Source organism: Athene cunicularia, assembly GCF_003259725.1.
Source record: "Athene cunicularia isolate RWA chromosome 7 unlocalized genomic scaffold, athCun1 chr7_part1, whole genome shotgun sequence".
In the NCBI taxonomy this organism is placed as follows: Eukaryota; Metazoa; Chordata; class Aves; order Strigiformes; family Strigidae; genus Athene; species Athene cunicularia.
In genome coordinates, this window is record NW_020799107.1 from 21,660,233 (window position 1) to 21,680,055 (window position 19,823).

Sequence of the window (19,823 nt, forward strand, 5' to 3'; positions counted from 1 at the left end):
CCCCCCCCAGCTGCTTTTCCGTCTTTGCTGTACGCTTCCATCCCTCTAGCTGTTCTTCCATGCCCCCCGCTGCTTTTCCCATCCTTTTTTTTCCATCCATGCCCTGGTCAAACCTCCTGTTGCATCATCTCACAGCCTCCCCCACTCCCCTTCCATCATCACCTCTGGGTTCTCCCATCCCCAATAGGAAAGCTTTTCTTCTCCCACTTCCCAGATGCACCCTCTTAAGTCACAGCTGCATCCTAGTCCTTCCCCAGTTGCATTCTCTGCATGTCTCCTGCACCCCTGTTTTCACCCTCTCCCTGAACCCTTTTTCTCACCCATATCCTCCACCTCGCTTTGGGGCCCAAGCTGGCCTCTGCAGCTTGAGATACTGGGGAGGGCAGGGCACCTCTTTGCAACCATCTGCCCCATCCCCAAAGTCCTCAACTACCGCTGAGGTTGTTGCTCAGTCTCCTGCTTTCTCCTTGGATCGTTGCAGCCTGCTCCTCCTGGCTGCCCGCTGCTGACCGTCTTTAGTCGGGCAGTGGGTTTTAGCCCAGGGAGGTGAAGAGAGCAGGTGCATTAGGGAAGGGGAATCTGCGATTGCAAAATATAATGATGGTGTTGCTAATAATCAGAAAGAATAGGTTAAAAGCAAGCATGAAGGCTGGCATGGTAACACCAGTGCAAAGCCAAGCTTCTGAAATGTTTGCACCTTGCACGTGACAAAAGCAGGAAAGAAAGCAGTCCTTCACTTTGGCACTGGTTTTAACTCCCATTTCTGGATCCTCTGGCTTGTGCAAGAACACTTTCCCTATACTCCTCCAAATACATCTATTTCTGCCAAAGCATGAAGGGGAGGCATGGAGGGTGTTTGCATGTCCAGGAGACTGGGGAAAGGAGAAACAAGCCCCCCGCTTTTTTTTGGTCCATGAAAAAGTAATCCTTGCTTGTTCGCAAGCTTCTGCTTATGCTCGTGCAATAGGAATCCATTTATCCTTTCTAGCACCTAATAAATCTTGATGCTTTTATTATTTTTCCCCTTTGCTGCTTGCAGGCAGTGGTTGTGTTGCTACACTCCATCCTTCAGAGCAAAACCAAATTCTGTGTGTATAACTTCGCCCCTCCCTCAAATGACAACAAATGTCCAAATTCCCTTAAAATTGGCCAGAAACAGCAAAGCTAAGCTTGATTTTCTGAAGGGGAGCTGAAAGGGGTGAGGGTTGGGAGGGGACCTGCACAGGGAGCGGAGGAGGGTGAAGCCAGGAGCCGCGGAGCCCTGGGCAATAACCCGCTGGCAGCAGAGCTATGCGAAGTATCCTGGTGCGCGTCAACCCCGGTGTTTATTTACTCTGCGTGTGTGTGCGTGGCCAGGGACAGGCGGTGTGGTCGGGAAGGCAGTGCTATGCAGCTGAAACCCAGCAGGGACTGGAAGAGCAGGGCCAATCCTCTCACCCATAGCAAGGGTGCCCCGAGCAGACCAAAGGCACCTGAAAAAGCTTTGGTGCTTGCTCCCAGCACAAATCTCCTCTTGTTCCACCTGCATCACTCTTCCCAAGCGAAGTGGTCCTTTAGCAGGTGTTTTGCGTAAAAACTTTGGCCCGTCCCCTTGTAATATCATTGCTTTTGGTTTTCTTGGGATGAGGAGCACCCATTGAATGAACAAGGAGAGGTATAGGAAAGAGGTTGCAGGTTTGTTGCAAAACCAACCCCCTGGCACTACCTGCACTTCCAGTTTGGACTCCCAGAGTGCCGCAGGGGGCTCTTTTCGATGGGTTTTATTCACAGCCGGGAGATGAGTCTGGATCGGAAAGGCTGGGGCAAGAAGCCACGGGAGACCAGCAGACTCCTCTTGAGATTTGCGTGATTGCAGAAAAGAAATAAAAAATAAATCAGAAATTCCTGAGGACGGGAGAGGGAAAAAGCTCTCTTGGCATTCGACTGGTAGCGTGTGAGAACAAAGTATATTTTCATAGGCGTGTTTCTAAGCAACAGGGCAAGGAAAGAAATGAAGTTTGACTTGAACTTTCTGGCCTCTGCCAGTTTGGCCAGCAGTGCAGGGACCGTGTGCTGGGGAAGCTGGCCTGGCCCTCCCATCTATCAATGACCAAAATTGGCCCTGAGCTGCGAACCACTGAGAAAGAATGAGCACTCTGCAAAACAAACTATGTGACAGCAGTGAGGACTAGATCAAACTGCATTTCTATCTATTTCTGCGCTTGTGCTGGCCAAGTTTAAAATCGCAGATGCTTTCCTCCTTATACTTGAGGTGGAGACTCAACAAGCGGTATTGCAGGAGCCCAAGCCTGGGAGGCCAGGCTTGGCTCTCATGTAGACCAGATGTCTTGCCTGGGGACAAGATGCTCCCGGGTACCATGCCTTGGTTTCCTCATCTGTAAGCTGGGCACAGCGGTACTGAGAAACACTGGAGCTACTGGGCAGAATGTGCTCCAGATTTGCTGAGAGATTTGAAATTAAAGCAAATGTGGGATCTTTGGTAAGGCTCATTTTAAGTAGGCGGATGTGTAGGTACTGACGGGATGGTCCCTGTAGTCCTTCCTGGCACAACAGTCAGACACTGTCCTTTACTGAAAGCCAAACATCACGGCTGTAATTGACTGTTCCTGGTAAAAAACCATGAATGAGCTTCATTTATGGCACAGGCTGCAGGATTCTGGGTTTTCTCTGTTTTGTTTAGGTTTCCTTTGAAATACACCACGTCTTTCCATTTTTCTCCCCTGTGCTCCTGCCAGACTTCCTCCTGCTGAGACAGCAAGGTCAGGCCGAGCGCCGGGGAGTGGAGGGCACAGATTGGAGCCTGCTGCCCTAAAAGGCTCGTGGAAAAACAAAGGTTGTCAAATATTTCCTTCTCCTCTCTCTCATTCCTGCTCTCTTTCTAGAAAGCGAGCAAGACTTGGCAAGTTTCCTCACGAAACCGTGAGCCAACGATAACCAGGAGGGGAAAGGGGGGGTTGGAGAACTAGCCCTAAGAAAATCGTCTTTGCTGCGTCAGCTGGAAGTAGGCGGAGGAGGAGTGCTGCCGAGCCCGACTTTCCTGCGGCTCATGTTCAGTGCAGTCCTTTATCCCTGCCTGACATATTCCCCCAACCTTGTTTCCCCTTCCTGCGCTCTTCTGCTCCCCGTTTGGTGATGCGGGGCTTCAGGGGCGAGCGATGGGGACGCGGCGGGGCAGGTGGGCAGCCCTGCGCAGAGGTCCAGGGCAAGGGTGGGGTTAGGGCAAGGGTCGTGGGAGCGGGGCACTGGGGACGCGCTGGCTTGCGAACATGTGTCGCTCAGGGAGGGACCCGGCTGGTGCTGAGCGGAAGGTCTTTTGTGCAAAGCAGCTCCCGAGCTGTCAAGGAGAAAAGCTAGTAGCAACAGGCCTGCAAAGCCTCAGATTCGAAACAGGAAAATCTCCATTTTCCTTTTGATCTGAAGTTTCAACAACAATAACAATATGAAAAAAAAAAAAAGTGTGAAATCTATCAGGTGCCAGCAAGAGAGCTGGGTTTCTGCGGTGTGTGTGTATGGAGGAGGGAGGGATGGGGTGGTTCAAACAGGAAAGGAGGGGCCTTGGCTGGAAAGATTTTTAGCAGCCTGGTTTCTAAGGAAAGAGCAAGAATATTAAGTAGTTGATACAAATGAAATTCCTGCTGGGTGCCAGCAGAGTTCACCGGAGAAGAGACGTGGCTCTGTGCATGCGTGCGTGCGTGCATGAGTGATAGAGCGGGTCCCGAGCCCCCGTGCAGCGCTCTCAGGCTGGACCCGCTCCAGGTGAACGAAGGGAGCCCCTGCAGTGCATGTACCACCACAGCAGAGAACAGGGGCTGGCCTTAAATGGGAGCCTCTGCAAACCTGAGGGACGCTGGAAGAAGGCTGCGTGCCTCCTCATGTCGATATTTAAGCGCCAGCATCCTGTGCCCAGATGACCGTTGCAGCTTTGGCATGTTGGTGGTGTGAGCAGAGTCCTCTGTGGTTGGAAGCATTTGCATGACTGCGAGGTGAGGTGTCCTGCCAGGCTCGGAAGAGAAGGGTAGGAGAGCTCGGGTACGTTTTGTGCCAGCTTTGGGACAGCCTCTGGTTTCTTTTGGTCGCGTAGTTTGACATATGTGTGTCAGGGAGGAAGGAGAGGAGGAGGAGCAGCGAGAGGGCACTGCCTCGCACAGAACATGGTGCTCTGCTTCCTCCTAACGTCCGCTGGAAGTTTTGCCCATGCTGGATCAAACGGCATCGCAGATGTAGGAGCAGCTGTGGGAACTGTTATAGCGGTGACAGTTCCCAGTGCTCTTCACCCAAACTGGAAAGCCTGGGAGCAGGCTGGGAAGGGGCCAGGAACCTCAGCCCCTTGGGGCTCATCCTCCTCTGCTCAGTGAGGTAAGCTGCTAAGAACAGTTGCAGCTCATTTCACCTGTGCTAGGTCACAAGGGAGATAAAAGGGCCTATGGCACAGCAAATCCTGCCTGTTTTTTTACCAAGTACTTAGTAGTGCAAATTCAAGATCGGACATAAATAAAAGCAGAATTTGGCTGGAACACACCTGCCCCTCGATGTGGGCTGCAGAACAGCAGGATTAATATGCACAAGGAAGATATGCATGTGAGCATACGCACACATGTACCTGTGTTCACACACCCCCACACACCTGCACAAACATTTAATGTGTGCAAACACACACACGAAGCATTTTTGTCTCTGGGGACAGAATGGTTTCCAGGTAGCACACACAAGCCTCTCCTAGGTGCAGCAGTTCTGCTTATGACTGGCACATCAGTATTTTGCTGTCAAGATCAGATACTGTTGTACAGACAGGCCTACTCCATCCTCCCACTGAGGGCTGAGAAATGAGGTGCTGCAGGTGAGCATATCAAACAAGGGGAGGCAAGGCAGGAGATAAGATATTCCACCCAGCCAGCTGTGTGGATCCGAACTCACTCCCTGTGTTTGGAGGTGGGTTTTTCTCGATGAACTAAGTCTACATTCATTAAACATTCATTAAATACCCTGAGAGATATTGCAGTGAAGGTGCAGATAGGTTGTGGCTTGCAGAGGGCAGCCAATCCTCCTGTCTCATGCCAGGGCTGGAGCATACATGTCAGGGAGAGTGGTGCCTGATGACAGTGGTAGAGGAGACAGCACCAGGGGCACTGAGTGCACTGGGACCCTGCAGTCTTCTCTTCTCCCAAGCAGCAGCAACTGGTCTTTGGGAAAGTGGGAAAGAAGAACTGAATTGGGAAAAGATGTCAAATTTTCCGAAATGTGGCAAGTTGACAGCAGGAGAAACAACCTCTAGCATTGAGGAGGAAGAAGAAAGCAGGACTTGAAGACATTGTGCATGCAGAGGTCAAAGATGATCCAAAGAGTTTGGCCTGGGTGAACTCACTGGCAGCCAGCATAATAACCACCTAGTCATTTGTAAGGAGATTTTTTACAGGTGAAAAGATTGATATCATCTGTTTATCCTCAGGACAAGGTGTAGCCAAAAGCACAAGGAGGCTCTGCTGTCAAGGAGGAGAGGGAACCCTGGCCCACATGCTCCAGTCCTCTTAAGACCTGGACCCCCAAGCCCATGTAGTGAGACCCTCCATGCCAGGTCTCCCCGGGGTGATGTGCAGGGCTGCCCATGGTTCACAGAGTGGGGTGGCAGCTGTGCCAGCGCTCACGGGTCCCAGGACAGCCCATTTGAGATAACTGGGCATGGGTCATACTTGATGACTCTGCCCATCCAGGAAGGGTCACATCTGGTCATGAAGGAGTGAAATTCCTCATCCTCTTACCACTCAACCCCCATGAGACACTCTATTCCTTCAGCTGGGTAGCCAAGGCAACTCTCAGCAAGATGTTGTTTTTGAGGTGGCTCTTTGATGCTAGCGATCTGAGGGGACTGCTTAGTGTTTAAGTCAATCCACAGCTCACGGTTAATCCTAGTAGAAGCCAGCATAATATGTTTGCAGAAATTTGGGACTCTTGGTGGTGTGATGTGGGCAGATTTGTTCTCAAGGAAGCCATTTCTCAGTATGTTTGGATGGATCTCCTATTTATGATGTTTCCAGGACAAGTGCACTGACTGCCCATCAGTCCATGTCTGTTAACCATCAGCTTCTGACTGGGAGACCACACCTGCCTTAAAATATGCCTGCAGGAAGGTCAAAGCTTCCCTGGCTGCAGAGAGACCCTGGTCAACAGGCTAAACCTTGAGGAGGCATCTTAAATTTATGACTATGGAGTTGGTGGGCACTTACGTGTGTTTACATAAAGCCTTGCTCTCAGTATTGCCCTGATTCTCCATTTAAAATTATTTCCATATTTTTTCCCTGTGCCTCCACCCTTTTAGTACTGTCTCCTTCACACTCAGTGTGGAAATGGAGTGTCAATACCCCCCAACAGCAAACTGGCACATCATTCCCTATTAGCCTGTCAGGGCTTGATCCTGCAAGATGCTGAGCACCTTTTCACTAGGCCCAGATCATCACAGGCTTTCAGGTACCTAATCCCCTTCGTGGGAGCCAGCTACCTCAGTCCTCAAAGGACCGTGAGGCTGAAGACGCTGTTGGCTTCAGTAGGATTGGAAAGCTCTTAGCAGCTGCCTGCCTTGAGGGCTGTTATTGCAGTTTGGTTTGTTTGCTTGTTGGATGAACACAGCTGGCTCACTGATGGAGATAATTGTTATGTTGATGGAGATAACTGGTCTGGTTGCTATTTAAGGGCAAGAAGGTAATCCTGACAGATACTTAAGGAAATGATCCCCTGGCTAAACAAGAGAGGGAATGTATCTTAAAGGTAACTTTGGGGGCAAAGTTGGCCAATAGTTGTAATTCTTTTTGTAGAAAATCAGTAGAAATATTTTCTTTTTCCAAATTCAGGTGGGATTCATCCTCACAAGACAATTAAATCAACAGACCCATTTATTATTCATCCTTAAGAAATCAGATGTTATGCACTGGACTAATGATGAAAATCTAGTCATTAAATAACCCAGTGAACAACTATGGAATCTGGCTTTTATTTTTTAATTTAAATGAGATGCTGGAAAAGAAATAAAGTTTTATTAGGGAGGGACTGCATGTCTTATACCTGTCCAGCAGTCAGTTATGATGCTGCTGCAGTGACACGTATGTCTTAATATATCTTAACAATGTCTAAACACAAAGCGACATACAGTCACGTTGCTTTCATTTGTGACTCCTGCTTTCCTGAAGAAACAGCAAAAATGGGTGAAATTTTACCTCATCATTTCATAACCATTTCACAGTTTTGGTTATTTGGTTTTGTAATAGCAGAGGCAGCTTGAGGTTGCAGGATATACAACAAAGTGCAACAGGGATTTTATCATTCCAGAAAGGCTCTGGACCTGTGGCAAAGGGTGATCAGTTGTCTTTCTTGGAGTGTCAGACCCCCAGAATGGAGGTCTGCACCCTTCACTCCATCAAGGGACCCATGATATTTTTTTAACATTGAAAAGCATCTTTGCATCATGTTGGACCAAAGGAAATTGGTTAGTGTATGCAGTGGTACAGTGCAGGGAGGGTGATGGCTAGGAGAGGCAAGAGTCATTCGTTAGGATCCAGCTTGAGCAAGTTTCTGTTTATCAGTATTGTCAGAGTGTGAACATCAAACTTCTGGTACTTTTTTGAGGTACTACTTAGGTAGACTGAGAAATTAAAAGTAGAAGAGTAGAAAGGAGTCATGAGGGCAGAGGTGGAAATCTCATCACTTGGAGCTCATAAAAGTCAGGTTGGACAGTACATGTGACGATGTGTCATCTGGTGCTGACACAAAGATGAGCAATGGATGATCTCACAGATCTTTTCCATCTGGTTTAAGACAGAGCTGTGAAAATCAGGCTGAAGGCCTAGAAATTAATTCAGGGTAGGCTGGAGGTTGCAATCACAGCCTGAAATAATTGTGTTGGACCAGTTCTCATCCAGCACCTCATACAGGTGCATCTCAGACTCCACCTGATGTGCCTTCACCTCTCTCTGGGTCAGACAAAGGATTTGGCTTTCTGGGCTCTTCAGTTACTGGCTGCTGTTGAGGCTGACAGAGACCCTCAATAACATAAATGAGGATGGATCTTGTGACAGAGACCACCAGCCTCCAGTGGAAGCAGCCTCTCCCAGACTCAGTTCCAGTAGGCCAGTTGCTCCATATGAAACTAAATCAGATTCAAAATCCTGACTAAAAGGCAAAAGCCACTGTCATCCATAAGCAGGCCAGAGAGCTTAGCATAAACTGTAGTGGCTACATCTCTGGTAGAACATTTTCTTGGGATCATCTCCTTTAATATAGAGGTGTCCTCTTAATTGCACATTGTTTTCAGGGTAAAATGCTACAATATCCACAGTGATATCTCAGTGTTTGATGGCACCCAGCAACACTCTTCCTGGTTATAGTTCTAAGGTCATTTTAGCACCTTGCTTTACTATGATTTGTCACATTTGCATTTCACTGATCAGAATAGTATCAGCGTCCTGGCAGCATCCCGCTTTCAAATCAGGTTTCTTGACATCTTGTGTATATTGACACCCACCTTCAGCAGAGTCTTGGAGACAGGCCCCACTTAGTCCAAGAGGGCAAAGCTCTTCCCTAGGGATGTTCCCCTCCCACTGCTATTGAGGTACCTCCATCTGAAAAAGTCCTCCTTATCCCCTTCTCTCTCACACAGTGACAGCTGATGGATGCTACTAGGCTTCTCTTTCAACCCATCACAGCCCCTTCATTCCTAGAGATATAGCAAGATTTTTTACAGGTGCTCCCTTCCCACCTGGTGGCCAGATGAGCAGTTTGCACTCTGTTGTTTTCATTCAGAAGACCTGAAAATATGCTTGTTTTCTAGGAAGGGTTTTCCTGTCTTCTTGACACAGATGAACCCTATGGAGAAACTGCTGGCAAACAATTAAACTATGCTTGTCAGAGTTTCCTCACCTTTACTGTCAGTTAGGCAGAGACGGTCATGGAATCTTCTTCCCTGAGTTTTCCTTTGTTTCTGCTCTTAGTTCCTTGACAGTCTCGTGGGGGTTTTGCCACCTTTATTACAACTGATGGAATCTGCCACTAGGGTGGCTTTGTTGGAAAAGATGCAAGACTAGGAAAGACTGAATGATTTCATCCTTTCCAGGAAGGAAAAATATGTCTTGGTCACTATAATACTGAAAGATGATTTATTTAGATTTCTCTGGGTAGTTCTTCAGTTCAGCTCTCAGCTTCTCCTGCAGTTTCAGCATATGGAATGGGGAACATCTGTAGTCTCCAGATGATATGAAGGAAATATGTTTTATCTTCCTATCATCAGTGCATCAGCAACAGGAGCTTCTTGATGTAAATCTAATCCTGAAATACTTCCTTCCCCTCCACTTGCCAGTTCAGTTCCCTGGAAGCTAACTTTGTTCAGGAAATGTCAGGCTCATACAAGCAGCTATCTAGAAACAGAGTGCCTGCAATTTTGCAAGATGGTGCCTGTCGGCATAATTTAATTGTAATGGCTGGATGCTTGTTCATCATCTTACCGGAGGGAGAAACTCTGGGAAGTCTCCCAATTCTTTTACTGGTTAATCATTTTAGGTTCCATCTTGCACCGAAGTGGTTGTTGCTGGGATCCCCATGTCTCTGGCCACACTGCAGGTCCCGCACAGAGGCCCAGACCTTCACCTGAACTTGGTGTGTCCTATATATGCATTTCTGCATCCCAGGCCTCTGCTGAGAACTCATCATAGCCAGATTTAGGAGCTCTCTGGAGAAAAAGAGACAGGTCAAAGGCAACAGTGAGACACAGTCCTTGGTTGTACATTCCAGGTCAGAATCAGACCAGCCCTCTAGCTGATGCCCAAGTTTGGCTCTTCCAGCACAGCATAGATTCTGCTTGGAGCCTGCTGAACTTACTGCTAGCAATGTGTAGGGAAGGAGCTTACATCATGGAGCTCCCCATCTCTAAACCTGCTTTTCTCCTTGCTCTAGAGAGTTGCTCCCAGGGAGTTTTATTTTGTGGCTGCAGCAAGGAAGGGCAGCTCAGGAAAGTATCATCTGGCATACAGTAACACAGATCCTTTCTTACGGTTCAAGTTCCCATAGCCATACCCCTCCCACCTCTGTGGCGCTTGCTGGCACTGCAGAGAAGTGGTGCTGACCCGGAGATCCATTCCTACAGATAGGCCCTGTGCTTCCAGAGCAGACCAAAACATGAGCTGGTTCCCTTGAGCGCTCCTTTCCCACATGCTGAGCTGCATTTCTCCCCCATCCAGCTCTGTATGAGGACACCAAGGTCATCAGGACCATGATCTCCCTTTCCCATGAATCCTATGTGAACCTGGGGGCAACCCAAGCACCTGATATTCACGCTCTGCAGGTGAGCTCTGGCTGATGCAGCAGAATCTGCATCCGCAGGTTTCTGCTGAGGAGACAGAAATCTCCTGAGAAAGAGCTGGTCTTCCAGGCTAGTTCGGAAAAGCCCAAACAAAAACTTAAAAACCAAAAGGCCACAGTATAGCACATCCCTCTGCCATCCATCCATCCATGCTTTCCAAGGCTCTTCAGGTATTCCTGAGCTGTTCCCACGCATCCTACTGGGCCTTGGCTTAATTAGAATCGAGCTAAGTCTTAACCTAGGGTTGAGTCCATCCAGCCCTCTGGCTGCCCTCTGAGCTTGGTTTCCTTCTCTTTAAAGGTGTCTCTGTAGGACAAGAGAGTGAGGTCCCAGCAGCTTTCACCATGCTGGCACGGGGATTTAAGGTACTGGGATAGCCCAGAGCTCTCTTCCAAAAGCTCGTGTGGCTTTTGAGCCATGGACTATTTGGACCCTGATCATACGTCTTTGGTAGGGGACAAAGGTGATTTGCTGCCTTTGACAGCCATTGAGGTACCTAATCCCCAGTGAAGGAAATAGGGTCTGGGTTTTCTTACACTGCCCCTGTGCCTGTTAAATGGCATTGCTGATGATGAGAGCTGCACTGCAGGCTGCAAGGGGACCAGTACTGAAGAGGTGGTGGGATTTATCTTTATTAACTTCAGACCTTTGGAGGCCTAAGTGAGACCATTGGAGTCACAGGAGAGACAGGAGCCTCCACAGAAATGTCGTTCTACTCTAAAATAGGCACCCAATACAAGTGGTGGGCTGGAGGGTACAGCATCTCTGCAATGACTTAGATATAGAGTTGAACCATGCAGGAAAGCCCCAACACCTCTGTGTTAGTGGATGGGCGTTATTTGACACAGATTTGTTGCACATTTCTAGGACTTGGGGGAGGTGGGGTGGCAGTCCAAGCAGGGCTGCTGTTTTTCTGTCCTTCTCAGTGTGTGGTGTCTCCTCCCAGTCTCTCATCGCCTGCAAGCACCACCAGCGTGCTCCCTCACTAGTCCCCACCAGACCAGCCACGCCAGCCTGCTGTCAAGTCCCCACCAAAGCACAAAAGTTCGTCGAAAGTCCAAGGCACATTGCAGCTGTCTCTCCAGCAGCCAACGCCCTGGGCTAGCGGAGGGACCGGCTGGAGCCTGCATCCCCGGTCCTGGCTGTTTCTCCTCCGGTGGGTGCCAGACGGCCTCGGGCTGGGCGGCCGCCTGAGATCACCGCCTGACTTCACCGGGGCGGTGGTCCGGAGCGGTGACCCCTGCCTCGGGCATCGCGCCTGGGCCGGCTCCACTGCCCACCCTCGTGGGGCTGTGACGAGGGGCTGGGGTCGTTCACCCCCATGCTGGGGGGCTGTGCCTGTGACAGGAACATAAATGAGCTGTTTGCCGTTAGGGTGGTGAAATCTCCCTTCTGTCTGGGCTGATCCCGGCAGCCTCCAGGGAGCTCAGGAATGCTTTTGCTCAGTTGTGTTCTCCAGCTGCCAAAGGGCGCGAGATGAGATGACCTCTGCATCCTTTCCCTGCCTGCATTGGCCCTTCCCTGCCTGCATTTTGGGAGTGCAATCACAGCAGCTGTCCCTGTGTGCTGACCAGGAGGGAAGGATTTTTATTTTCCTGTTATGCTCACAGGTGTAAGCTCAGGCTGGGGAGGAACTTGGTTGCCCATACCAGGATGTTTCAGTGTAGGTCAGGCACGTCCCCTCCTCTGGAGTGGAGACAAGTGGGAAGGGCAGCTGGGGGAAATACATAGTGAGAGTTTTTACCAGCCAGGGACCTGTGCACTCACTTCCTGTATAAGACCTGATCTGAAGAAAAGTAGCTACATCTCTAACATGATTTGCAAGTGCAAAAGCTGCTTTCAGGGACAGCACCGGTGTTCCTCCTCTCCCAGCCACAGGCACCCCAGGGAAACTGCTTTGCGCTGCCCAGCAAGAACCAGTACCATAAAGGATGGGGAAGGAAGGAGAAATGGAAGGATCCTGCCCCTCTAGCAGGTACAGGGAAGAAGACAAACACTGATTTCAGCAATCATCGATTCTGCCTGCGTGTGTGTGTAAAGTCCACCAGGTAGACATAAGAAGCCAGCGTGAGGCTGGGCTGGTAATGGAGCCACTGTATATGCGAGTCTGCAGCTCTTTATGCTGGGGAGATGTTGTTAGGAGTGAAGCTTGGAAGAAGTGTCCAGATCTGGATCTGATTAGCACTTTGGGTTACGATTGATAAGAACTTTTTTCCTTTCTCCATTGCCAGCATCACCTGCCTAGTGTCTGATTGCAAAATATTGTCCCTCCCCCAGAAAGAAAGACAAGGTGTCAGAGATCACCCACCTAGGTTTGGAAAATGCCATGTTGTTTCAAGTGGCAATGAGACAGAAACTGGGGTCATTCAAAGACAGCTGCCACCAGGCCCAAAATCACAAGGGTAGGAAGTCTCTCATTAAGCCCTGCAGCTGGGGATATTCTCTTCATGGGAATACTGAGAGGTGGCTCTTCATCCTGGGGGTGAATCCTCCTCCAGTGGAGAGCAGAGATGTTATGCACTGTTGCACTGCACTTCTCAGTGGGAGACGCTGCTCTCTAAGCAGCGAAGTTTCAGCCCTGGGTAACGTAAGCCTTAATTTCCATCTTGCAGTGAACAGCTCTGAACGGAGATGGACGAGTTTGGGGGCAGAGGAGGAACTGGGCATTCTCAAGGTGTCCACCAGTGAGGTTTGCTGTCGTTCTGAAGCTAGAGGTTTAACCGAGATCCCCGTTAAGTCTTTCTCCATCACCTTCCTGCTTAGGTGGTCTACTATATTAGTGCTCATGCTATAAATAATAATAATAATCATTAGAGTAATCAAGAAGGTTGTTTAGCAAGGTTGTGCTGTGGTTGTAAACTTGTCCTTCTTAGGTGCATGTGGCTTTTTTTTGGGTGTTGGAACAGGACAGCAAGTCCTCTAGCAGTGGGCTGTGGATGTAACGAGCACGGATCATTAGCAGCAGCAGTCAATAGATACTTTTCCTACCTTCCTGCCAGAAACTGATGAAAACGTATTACGAAAATTCAAGCCTCCTACCCATTTGGAACAAGCTTCCTGCTCCTCTCTGTAATGTCAGCAAGCAGGGAGGTGGTGTTCCCATACACCCCGCACCCACACATGTACACACACACCCACCCCTGTCCAAAACGTCTGGAGCACTGAAGCACCCAGGCTGGGTTTTTGCCCAGGTGCAGGAAGGTGCACTGGCTGCTCTGGGTGATGCCTGTCAGGAGCAGCAGGCAGTTGGACAGGAGCGATTTGCAGCTCTGCCTGGTATTGTACTAGTCCCATGTCCCTTCTGTGGGGGCAGGGTGAAATGGTTGGAAACGGCTCCTGCTAGGCAGCTCCCTCTGGCCAGCCTGGAGTTGGGAGACGGCACTAAGCCCTCAGACCCGGGGCCCATGCTCTGCTATGGATATTTTCTGCCTCTCAGAACTCATGGGAGCCTGCATGAATTAGGACATCAACAACACATTCCTTCTGCCCTAACTTGTGTCGAGACCATCTCCAGATGCTCACCCCTCTTCCCCTGGGTTGTCCATGGGCACTGCATCATCAGACCAGACACGAAGCCATGGGGTGGCTCTGAGTTGAGTTCAGTCTTCTGCCTTGGTTGTAGGCTCAACATCCCTTGAGGTGGCTACTGCCCAGGTCTCACCTCCAGGCTAGCCAGGCATCCTTAGCTTGGCCAGCAATGTCATTCTTCTGTGTGGCCGGTGAGTCTGGGACCTCTGCTGAGAGGTCATCTCCTCCTAAGGAGTGGGAAGAAGGGATGGAGATGTGAGGGCCAACCACCTCCTTCTTCCTGCTGTCCTCTGACTGGGGACGTGGTGAGTAGGGCCTTCTTGCCTTGTGCCCATAGTTGAAATATGGAGATGTAGCATGCTCTGCCTCTGCAAACAGCTGCCAGCCAGAAATCTAATCACCAGGTTGGCAAGGTGGATAGGAGTAGGCAGGAAGGGGCTGTGCAGTGGGCCACATCCTGACAGCAAGGGAGGAGGAAATCCAGGCACAATTAGGGCTCATTCGGGGAAATTGGGCATTGCTCCTGCTGCTGTTCTGTCAGGAGCAAAGGGACAGTGGTGCCAGGGCTGCCTGCCACGAGCCAGCTCCGAGGTGGCAGATGAAGGTTGACAAGTGAGCTGGTGGGTGAGGATGGGCAGGTGGGTGCAGGGACTCTGGAGATGCTGACATGGGTGTCTTGTGCCGGATGCAGCCGGTAGCTGAAGGTTGATGTGGATGAGCCAGCTGGGAGGTGAAGGGGGGGAGGTTGTGTGTGCTGCCTGCCCCGGCTCTGCCTTTCCCTCTCCTGTTGGCACCGGGAAGGTCCCTCACCAGCTGCCCAGGGCTTGTCAGGAGTTTATGTGTCAGAGACCTCTGCCCTTCAGTTTGTCAAAATGGTCTTGTTAGTATCAAATTAGGGAACAGATAGTCGAGTGCATGAGCAGGGACTGCTTCAGCCTTGTTGCTGAAAGAAATGAGGCTATAAAAAACATCAGAGGATAGAGGAAAGGGATCCCTCCAAGGCATCCATGGGGTTCTTGCTGGGAAATAAAGACCCAAACTAGACACCACTGCTGAGCAGTAGACAGAGGAATCTCTATCGCTACTTGAACAGGGACCTGTGCATGCCAGGAAGGGTGAAGGGGGTCAGTTCCAGGTGCTTTTTTGGCCCTGCAGGAAGCACTGGATTCAGGCTGGGAGCTGGGCAGCTTTCAGTGCACTCCAGCCCTCAGCTCCCACTGCAGAGCACTGGGCTCCTGTGGGTCCCATCCCCTATTGCCAAAAGGGCTTCATGTTCAGCCCCAGCTCCCAGGCTGCTCTGGCTAGCTGACAGCTTGCAGGAAGCAGAGAAATAAGGTGTTTGCAGAGGCTGAAGCTGCTGACTGTATGAGTAGGATGAGCTGCTGCAAACACTCGTTGCATCACAAGTCCTGGGGACTGGACACCCCGTGCTGTTTTTCTGACGGAATCCTCGCTCCCTTGTCCAATTTGTTTGTTATTTTACGTTTGCCCAGGTAGCTGTGCCTCTCATACTTGTTATTGCAGAGGTAATGAGCTGTGCCACTCTTGTGTTATTGTAGGGTTGCCTGCACAGAGTGAATCCTCCCCTCCCCCTAAATACCGTAGGGCAGCCCAGGGAGATGCCCAGGCTCTGCCGTGTCTGGCCCTGGCAGTTGGTGCCAGAGGGGATTCCTGGAACAGATCACAGCGTGTTTCATTGCTGCAGAAAGGCTACTAAGCAGTATGTCTCCAGTCTGCTTTCAGACCTCAGATTGCCGTAACACCTTTGTAGCAAAGGATGCTCTTCTACTGCACCTTGTACAGTGTCATTTACCGGGGGACAAGATCATTCCCAATTTAATCAATTTCTTCCCTATCCCTTCTCTGTCATCCCCTTATAGTAGAGGAGCCCCAATCTGTGGGGGCCTTTGAATCTTGCAGCAAGTAAAAAGACCCCAAACATACAAGCGTCAAGGGGCAAAATGGCAAGAGGATCCCATCCTGGGGATACGTGCAATCCCAGGGATGGTGAATGGGGTTATTCATGTTGCTGTGGGCAGTTAGGAGGGTGCTGAGTCTGGGATGCTGACCCAGCTCTGTTCTTGTGGAAAGAGAAGAAAAAGCCTGCTTTAGTAAGGAAGCAGCCGTGGAAAGCTTTCCAGTTTTGCTGGCAGAGGGCAGGTCTGTCTTGGCAAGGAGGAATTGGAGACGAGTAGTGGTGGCAGGCTTGGGGGCCCAGCGACCAGCCTGTCCCCTCAGCCACCTCCAAGGCCACCCAGCTGGGTGCGTGTGACAGGCCGGTGCTGCCATCTGCCGCTGAGCAGTGCATCCGTCCCCCTCGCCGGGCGTCCCCTGGGCAGCCTGGTGGGGCAGAGCCATCCTCCGCCCCCCTGGGTGCGTCTGGGCTCCAGGGAGCAGTCGGTGTGCAGGGAGGCTCCTGTTTGACTTGTTGGGGGTGGGTTATCCACTTTTATTTTCATCCTGAACCTTTTTCTTTTGTTCCGACAGTGATATTGCAAGGAGGGGCCAAATTGGTGCCCTGCTGTCTTCACCACAGAGTTGCAGGAGAGGATAAGCCAGGTTCACTGGTATCAAAGTCACAGGAGACACCATGCAGGGAGGGATTTCAGCTGCTCTAATGCTTTTCCTTCTGCCACAGTGGGTTCCCCTGTGGCTGCACACTGGCCCCAGCACAAACCTGGTGTCAGGGTAAGGCTGCTGGGAACCAGGGACTAGAAGACCAGGAGCCTCAGAAGTCTAAACTCTATTCAAATTTAGTCCAGAAATAACCCATTTTCACTCTGGGGCTGTACTAAATGTCACAAGTCATCTAAGTTTAGACTGTCACCAGCTCTCCTATATATAACTGCACAAGGCTCTTGACTGCATCCTGCCGGCACAGGTCATGCTGGTGCGATCCAGGGGGTGTACAGGAAGGCAGCTGCCAGGGACAGAGCATAAACGTGCTCCCCCCTTGCCGTCAGTACTGTTGGTGGCAGCTACGGTCAGGCAGCACCGCCCAGCAGTGTTACCCTGAGCTTTGCCAACTGCTCAGCAGGTGCCAGCAGACAGGGGCTGGTTCAGTCCTGTGAGTGTGGGACTGCAGACTGAGGACCCTGGAGATCCCAGGACTTGTCAGCCGTGTCTTCATCAGCACTGCCAAAATGTCTGCCCAACCACGTGGGGCCTAACCCTAACCCTAACCGTACCACATGGTGGCTTTGCTGTAGGATTGACCTTGACTTTGGAGTTGTCTCTTCTTCAAGCATCCCTGGCTTTTGCTCTTGCATCTGCAAGGTGGGGTGGGGTGTGAATTTGTCACTTAATCCTCTACCATGGCTAACGGGGCTTCTCTGCCACATTTTGTCTGTCATATGGTCCTTTCTGGGTTTGGGATAATGCTCTCACCAGTCCTTCTCCACTGACACACTTCCAACAACAGTGGCCTTGTATGTAGGACCCCATCCTGATCCCCATCTCCTTCATGCCCTCAGACACCTTCTTGTCCGGAGCTTGGGGGTCATACAAAAGCCACACGAAGTCTCACAGAGTGGGATAAAGCCAGGGCTGTAGGCAGCAGCTGGCAAAGGCATTTCTTTGGTCATTTGTTCCCATCCTGCCTGGTGCAAAGATGTCCTCTGGGGTCAGGCAGGAGGGTCTCTCTGCAAAAGCAAGCCCAAGTCAGCTCCTGGAGACCTGACGGTTTGGTAACACTTCCCTTCCAGAACGGGAGTCCCGAGAGCATGAGGAACCGACCACATCAGAGATGACAGAGGAGACCTACCCACCCAAGTCCTACCGGCCCAAGCACGGGCGCCTCTCTGAGCTCAAGGCTGAGGCCCTGAAGAAGGACCGTCGAAAGAAGCTGACCCTGGCCAAGTTTGTGGGCATGGCAGAGAACACAGCACACCCTCGCGTCGTCATCCCTGAGCTCCGGCAAGAGTTTGAGCTGGTGGGTGCCTTCACCTTCCCTCTGTGGGGCTCCTGCGGGCAGGGGGCCTGGGGACCAGGTGCCAGTGCAGGGGGACGGGGGACCTGAGGGCATCTGCAGCTGAAGGCTTGCCACAGGTGCTCCCTTTCTCACTGTCCATCTTCTCCCTGCTCACAGGGCCCCTGCCGCAGGCACATGGAGGCATCCCTGCAGGAGCTCAAGAGCAGCCAGCGGATGGTCCCCCGTGCTGTCCACCTCCCCAACTGTGACCGAAAAGGCTTCTACAAGAGGAAGCAGGTAAGAAACAGCCCCACAGAGGGATGCTTCCCACCCAGGGATGGTCTGCTGCCCTGGATGGAACGAATGGAGGTTTTTTCCTCTACTGGTCTGGTGGGGAGGTTGCTGTGAGCATCTCCAGGCACAGTTAGTGGTGGGTGGCCTTGCTAATGGCTCCGAGTGCTGTGCAGCCTGAGGTGAGCAGCTGAAGGAGCTGGTGTGGGAGGAGAAAAAGTCAGAGAGCCTGGGGCTGGGGTAGCAGCAGGGATGGAGATGTGCTGAAAGCAGAGAGCAGGAGCTAGGTCCTACCCAGGGGACTGCATCACTGGGGTGAAAAGGGCAAAACACAGGGCTCATCCTGACTCCCAGTGTGAGAGTGCCACATGGCGTTTGGTGGTCAGCTCTTGATCTCTGCTCTTGGGTGTCTCCCCAGTGCAAGCCCTCCCGAGGCCGGAAGCGTGGGTTGTGTTGGTGTGTGGACAAATACGGCATGAAGCTGCCGGGGACTGACTACCTGAGCGGAGACCTGCAGTGCCACGCGTTCGACAGCAGCAACGTGGAGTGAAGTCGCATCCCCCCCCTTTGCCCCATCACTACCTACCCAGGCTCCCTTCCACCCTCCCCTTTGCACCTCCCCGTGCCCCGGGACTCCGATTCCTTTCATCTCATGTAAGAAGAAAAAAAAGAAAGGAAAAGAAAAAAGAGAAAGGAAGGAAAAGGAAAAACAGAGAAAGGGAAAGAAAGAAGTAAAGAAAGGAAAAGCGAAAAGAAAAAAAAAGGAAAGAGAAAAGAAAAAAAAAGAAGAAAAAAGAAAATAGAAAAGAGAAGAAAAGAGAGGAAAATTAAAAAAAAGGAAGATAAAAGAAAAAAGAAAGACAAGAAAAAAGAAAAGTAAAAGAAAAGAAAAGAAAAGAAAAGAAAAGAAAAAAGAAAAGAAAAGAAAAGAAAAGAAAAGAAAAGAAAAAAGAAAAAGAAAAGAAAAGAAAAGAAAAGAAAAGAAAAGAAAAGAAAAGAAAAGAAAAGAAAAGAAAAGAAAAGAAAAGAAAAGAAAAGAAAAGAAAAGAAAAGAAAAGAAAAGAAAAGAAAAGAAAAGAAAAGAAAAGAAAAGAAAAGAAAAGAAAAGAAAAGAAAAGAAAAGAAAAGAAAAGAAAAGAAAAGAAAAGAAAAGAAAAGAAAAGAAAAGAAAAGAAAAGAAAAGAAAAGAAAAGAAAAGAAAAGAAAAGAAAAGAAAAGAAAAGAAAAGAAAAGAAAAGAAAAGAAAAGAAAAGAAAAGAAAAGAAAAGAAAAGAAAAGAAAAGAAAAGAAAAGAAAAGAAAAGAAAAGAAAAGAAAAGAAAAGAAAAGAAAAGAAAAGAAAAGAAAAGAAAAGAAAAGAAAAGAAAAGAAAAGAAAAGAAAAGAAAAGAAAAGAAAAGAAAAGAAAAGAAAAGAAAAGAAAAGAAAAGAAAAGAAAAGAAAAGAAAAGAAAAGAAAAGAAAAGAAAAGAAAAGAAAAGAAAAGAAAAGAAAAGAAAAGAAAAGAAAAGAAAAGAAAAGAAAAGAAAAGAAAAGAAAAGAAAAGAAAAGAAAAGAAAAGAAAAGAAAAGAAAAGAAAAGAAAAGAAAAGAAAAGAAAAGAAAAGAAAAGAAAAGAAAAGAAAAGAAAAGAAAAGAAAAGAAAAGAAAAGAAAAGAAAAGAAAAGAAAAGAAAAGAAAAGAAAAGAAAAGAAAAGAAAAGAAAAGAAAAGAAAAGAAAAGAAAAGAAAAGAAAAGAAAAGAAAAGAAAAGAAAAGAA

The 19,823-nt window shown here is 49.5% G+C and overlaps 1 protein-coding gene and 1 long non-coding RNA gene across 2 annotated transcripts in view; one reads left to right on the forward strand and one right to left on the reverse strand.

The window, feature by feature from the left end:
- The window catches only part of LOC113482051, a 27,244-nt gene that overhangs the window by 2,754 nt on the left and 4,667 nt on the right, over positions 1–19,823 (reverse strand). Inside the window, exons 2-3 of the long non-coding RNA XR_003398777.1 lie at positions 11,540–11,542; positions 5,143–5,153 (exon numbers count right to left, since the gene is read on the reverse strand). This is a non-coding gene — a long non-coding RNA (uncharacterized LOC113482051). The remainder of the gene's footprint in view (positions 1–5,142; positions 5,154–11,539; positions 11,543–19,823) is intronic.
- IGFBP5 (insulin like growth factor binding protein 5) lies at positions 17,540–18,792 on the forward strand. The gene is made up of 3 exons (XM_026852338.1): positions 17,540–17,798; positions 17,955–18,074; positions 18,487–18,792. The coding sequence occupies exons 1-3, from the start codon at positions 17,613–17,615 to the stop codon at positions 18,616–18,618; spliced, it is 438 nt and encodes a 145-aa protein (XP_026708139.1). The 5' UTR covers positions 17,540–17,612; the 3' UTR covers positions 18,619–18,792.